The 4,993-nt window shown below is 38.9% G+C and overlaps 1 protein-coding gene across 1 annotated transcript; it reads right to left on the bottom strand.

The window, feature by feature from the left end:
* Positions 1-804: 804 nt before the first annotated feature.
* On the bottom strand, positions 805-4,229 carry LOC123756621 (folate receptor alpha). Its single transcript, XM_045739853.2, has 5 exons — positions 4,076-4,229; positions 3,122-3,260; positions 2,564-2,749; positions 2,091-2,339; positions 805-1,088 (listed from the first exon to the last, which is right to left on the bottom strand). Exons 1-5 carry the CDS (start codon positions 4,126-4,128, stop codon positions 879-881), a joined length of 837 nt encoding a protein of 278 aa, XP_045595809.1. The 5' UTR covers positions 4,129-4,229; the 3' UTR covers positions 805-878.
* Positions 4,230-4,993: the final 764 nt, after the last annotated feature.

Here is a 4,993-nt window from a genome sequence, read left to right as displayed (position 1 = left end):
AAATCTGATTTATGCAATTTAAAAAATTTACAATAGCTAGCATTACTACACGAAGTGTTCCCACTCCATCGGTTCCGCAGGGAGCGAATAATCTTAAATACTTTAGTCTGGTCAACACGGAGTCAGTGTATACTTGCAGAGGTGCTTCTGGCAGCAAGTCAAGTTGTATAGTTTACAAGTCTCCAGACATTAGTGGACACACCGGAGTGACTGCTTTTTGCGTGGTCGCAAGAGGGTAATTGCTGGTGTAGATCGCACCGCACAATTTAGGCTTCGTTTTAGTAATTGTTACTGTTGAAGCTACTTACAAGGTAAGGAGAGATTAAGAGTAAACTTTTAAACTTTGTTGAAGTATTCCTCAAGTAACGCATTAGTTGTATCATGTATTTGGGGGGGGGGGGGGCGAACTATCATTAAACCGTTACTCTTACTACCAAGTCACCAGGTAATGAAAGAACGCAAAGCCATTCAACGGTAGACTAGTTTATTATGCCAGTTACATCCGTCCTCAGAGTGGTATAGTGCGGACAGAACTTATAGTAATTATCTCTGAAGCAGGTTAATCCCCCGTTACAAATTTTGTCCAAACAGGTCGTAACCTGGACAACTTATTTACCATTTATTAACGTAAATACACTTGTTAATAAAATAACATACGTGAAGAGGCTTTTATATAATGGGTTTGTAGAAGTTACAGTATTAGTGGCACTACCACTACTAAAAAGTGGAGGGGGTAGAAATGTATGGATAACTGGCAGTTATCCTACCTATTCGTTACACAATAGGAAAATAAAATAGTACACGCACAAAACACCAAGTTTATAATTAAGATTTTACGTTTTTTTTACATTTTTCATATGTGCAAAATAAGTTAATCACTACGAGAACACTATAAATACATGGTTAGAGAGTGCCCAAATAACAACCAGTTGAAGAGTGAAGCAGAGGAGGTTGGAGGCATGTTCTGCAGCCCCAGCCGAGAGTCGTGCGTGGGCTACACTCACAGCATCATTCGGGTTGACAGATTTGTTGAACTGTAGCCTCATGCATTGAGGCGAGTCGGTATACTGCCAGTAGTTGTCCCAGACCTAAAAGTTAGGATATCTGTTTAATTGCAAGTGGGGAAACATTTGTACTAGTAAAGCTACTGCAATATCGAGCTTTTTAAAATTGTTGGTTAAAAAACCCTTAAAGTGTGCAAATAGCAAGACTACAGTGCTTCTTTAAGAGAAAAAAACTGCAAGGGAATAGTTTAAAGTGGCAAGTGAAAACATTGAAGACTAAACCGTCTTGCAGGATAAGATTGCTAAACTAGATGCACTAAACAGGAGCAGTAGTCGCTTAGAACTTTTCTAAATATGGAATTCAGAAAAATTGACTCTAGTTGCTAAACTTGGGAAGTCAGGCTTTTATAAAGTTTACACTACCACGGTCATTTTAGGTAGAATATTTGTTTGGGCAAGACTACTAGAATTAATGCAATATCAGAAAGGCCTTTTTGGCGGCCCTTCCCCCTCCAGCAGTTTTATCAACCTAAATTACCATACGAATATCTTATGTTTCGAACAATCTAGGGATCCAATTACTTGGATATCAAGTTTGGTTCTATTCATACCTCCCGCAAAATCTCTTGCTAGAATGGTTACATTTATATGTAGTAACTGCCTTTCTAGAGGATGCAAGTGAAGATTTAATCTAAACGGTAGGTTCGTAATTCGCAGAACAAGGCCTCCTATGCTGAACGCCTACAAATTAGAACACGTTGCATGGTGACCAGGATTTAACTACAACTTTAATGGGGTTCCAAGAAGAGAATTTAAGAACAGACTTTCATTGCAAACAAACTATTCTAGTAATAAACCCCAATATACTATGTTCATTATTTCCAACATTAAAGGTTTGTATATTTTGAGCTTTAAAGTTATTGGCAAGAATCTTTCATGCATTTAAAGACGCATGAAAAATTAAAGTACCCGAGCTTCCCACTTTATAAGGGACGTATATTTACAGCTATGCCCATTAATTTAGTACTCCAAGTACCTTAGATTTATAGTCAACTTTTAGCCAAGGCAAGTTTATGTGAAACATACCTTTTCGCAGAAGTTTCGGCTAGTTTTGTAGATTTTTTCAATGGTTTCACAAGTAGAGTTAATGGGGCAGTAATTTGTCAAGCAGCTCTTGTTAGTTGGACAACCATCAGTCATGTTCAGCCACCTGAAGTTATTGGTCCAGTTATCTGTGCAAGTAAGGTCGTGAGCACATGCCTTAAACCATAGTTCACAATCAATGGCACACAGAGGCACGTTCCTGTATCGTACCAGTCCCGACGATGGCGTCTCCTGATGAGGATACAAAGGAATTAACCCTATCATAAAAATTGCTAGTGCCAAGGGAGAAGAAAAGTTTAAGCGTAATTAAACTTACGTTTACACATTTCCCAGAGGAGTAATTTAATATTACTTATATTTTGTGGAACCAAAATGAAACTTAAGACTTAAAAATTTTCCACCCTGTGGCCGAAAGAAAAAAATTAAGATACTTTTTGTAAGCTCTCAAAGCTTACCATCAAGGCCCAAGGGTGAACGTTTGGTGAACATTCACGAAAACATCTATCCAGTACGAAGTGTCGTTTGCAGTTGTCAGACATCGAGCCGTTTCGTGAACAGTGCTCTAAATTGAAGTCTAGACTTGATGCATTCATTCGTTTAGACTCTTCCGTGCAGCAAGATCTATTCTGCCACTGGTGACACTTAAAAGATACAAGATTTACGTAATTTAGATTATAAAGTTTGCTAAAATTTTAGCAAAAAAATAGAGTAAATGTTTATAAAACTAGTTAAATTTGTCCAAGACAGGTTAAACACGTTCACCAGTAGGCTGTGTTGGCCGAGCGTTTTTAAACAAATTCCGTAGTGTACTGCAAAAGTTACGCAACTAGTAAATTTTAAGCTATAATAAAATTAGTAAATAACACTAATAATTTTTTATAGGTTAGCAGATAGGGGTGGCGGAGGATTTTTGGGGTAGGTTTAATTCGTGTCCAGCCTCTTTACCTTTTTAACAAATTAGTAGCTTTAAATTTATTATTGCAAACTTAAAGCCAAGTACAAGTGTTACATACCTGATCAAACTTTGAACTCGCTGGGCCTGGTGCAATTTTTTGAAGCGTTTCGTCTAAACACCAATTTTCTTGGTCGGCGACACCTGGGGATGTTTGGACCATGACCAGCTGCAGCAACACTGCTAAACAGCATAGCATTCTGGAATTTATAAATGATTATTTCACCATTTTACACTTACTATACACTACCTAGTTTAAACCTCTAAGTTTAGCACATTTCGTGAAACTATGAAATTGAAGAAGTTGAAGGCTCGCCAAATTCACTTTGCTAGGTAGGCAGATTTGGGCCACGCCAGTTTTGAGGAAACAAGTCTACATACAAGGCTGAAGCAAGGGTTTCGTCTAGCAATGCAAGTAGCCAAGGCCTATACCATTGTAGTTGGACAAGTATAATGTTTAATAACCCGGGGAAAATAGGATTTGCGATTACACAGAAATTAGTGAATTTGTTGAAAAAGTTAGCTTTTATGGCAAAAGAAAAAAAAAGTCAATTTTCAAAACACGAAGTTTGAGGTTAGGGCAATTTAAGTTTTGGTATTAAATTTTTTTAAAGCTGGAATAGTGTGTTCCACATGTAAATTTTAGAGTTAAAAATTCTCCAAATAGCATTACATACATGCAGCAAGTTTAACTACCACAGAAAGCTTACAGAAGCTATTAAAAGTATACATTTTAAATTACAGTCCTAAATAGCTTAAGCTTTGTTTACAGAGCGATCGCGGTAATAAAGTTTTCTTACACCTCCCGCCCCCACCAAATGTTTTATCATACTTTTAGCTTTATATGCAGTGCGAGGCTTTAAGGTACCGAAAGGCCTATTGTATCCCGAGCACCAAAAAGGTTAAAATATTAACCAGTTTTCTACCTACAAATATATATATATTACGTATAAAGTCCATCATTACTTAATATACACTTATTACCTTGCCTGATACAAGATTCACATAGCATTACCTCGGAATGTATGAGGAAGATCCAGAAGACACGAGAGCTGCGGTGGTAGACATGGTGGTGGTGGTGGAGCCGTGGAGGAGACTGAGGACCAGCCGGTGGTGGGGTGCGCTCGACGCCTCGCTTCCTCCGCCTCACGCTCTGACTGAAGCTTCGGCTTCATTACCCGAAGAGCTCAAGAGTTCATGCCCGTGCCACCTCTTGGGTGACATAATCTTCATCAAGCAGATCAAGAGTTACAGCTCGTGATCTCCTATACACACCTCCTGACGTACACACTTCCGAGACACAGAGCGAGATACGCTACACCAAGGGCTTAGTTAATGACCTCAGGGAACACGATGTACTCGACTGCTGCAAACCTCTTCGACAGTGTAACAAGTCTTCTCCATGGAAAGTACAGAAAATAGAAGACGAAATTGTACCCATGAAGGTACAAAAGATTCATCATACACCGGGATAACTACGGTGTTAGTATGGAAGCATGATATCTGGGTTACCTAGAGGCAATAGTGTACATGCATATTGTGACGGGTCGGTGGCGGAGGATAGCAGGGCAGGGTGTGGTGTCCTAATGAGGGAATATACTGAGCTTGGACAGGAAAATTGAATTTCGACTTAGTAATTATATATCATCCATACAAGCTGAACTGCAAGCCATTCTGGCTGGTTTGGAGAAAGTTCGTCAAGACGAAAAAGATGTTTTTGTATTTGTCGATAGCCGAGGAGCACTTGATTCCTTAAACAGTCGAAATCCAGTCTTCATGTCCATAGTTGAGGATTGTAAGTAAATGATAAATGAGATACAGCTGAAAGATCACAATGTGAAATTCATGCGGATTCCATCTCATGTTGGAATAGTGCTGAGCGGATGACTATGACTTGGCCAAACGTGCCACATCAACACCACAAGTTTACATT

The sequence above is a fragment of the Procambarus clarkii genome, chromosome 22, assembly GCF_040958095.1.
Source record: "Procambarus clarkii isolate CNS0578487 chromosome 22, FALCON_Pclarkii_2.0, whole genome shotgun sequence".
Lineage (NCBI taxonomy): Eukaryota > Metazoa > Arthropoda > Malacostraca > Decapoda > Cambaridae > Procambarus > Procambarus clarkii.
Note: the sequence above shows the minus strand (reverse complement) of the source record. Positions and strands in the feature narration are given on the sequence as shown.

Excerpts from the sequence above, each read along its gene's own strand:
- LOC123756621 (XM_045739853.2), bottom strand. The coding sequence starts at position 4,128 with ATGTCTACCACCGCAGCTCTCGTGTCTTCTGGATCTTCCTCATACATT. Across the intron at positions 2,750-3,121 it reads CGAGTTCAAAGTTTGATCAG|TGTCACCAGTGGCAGAATAG; the intron begins GTATGTAACACT and ends GTATCTTTTAAG. Across the intron at positions 1,089-2,090 it reads GCCGAAACTTCTGCGAAAAG|GTCTGGGACAACTACTGGCA; the intron begins GTATGTTTCACA and ends CCTAACTTTTAG.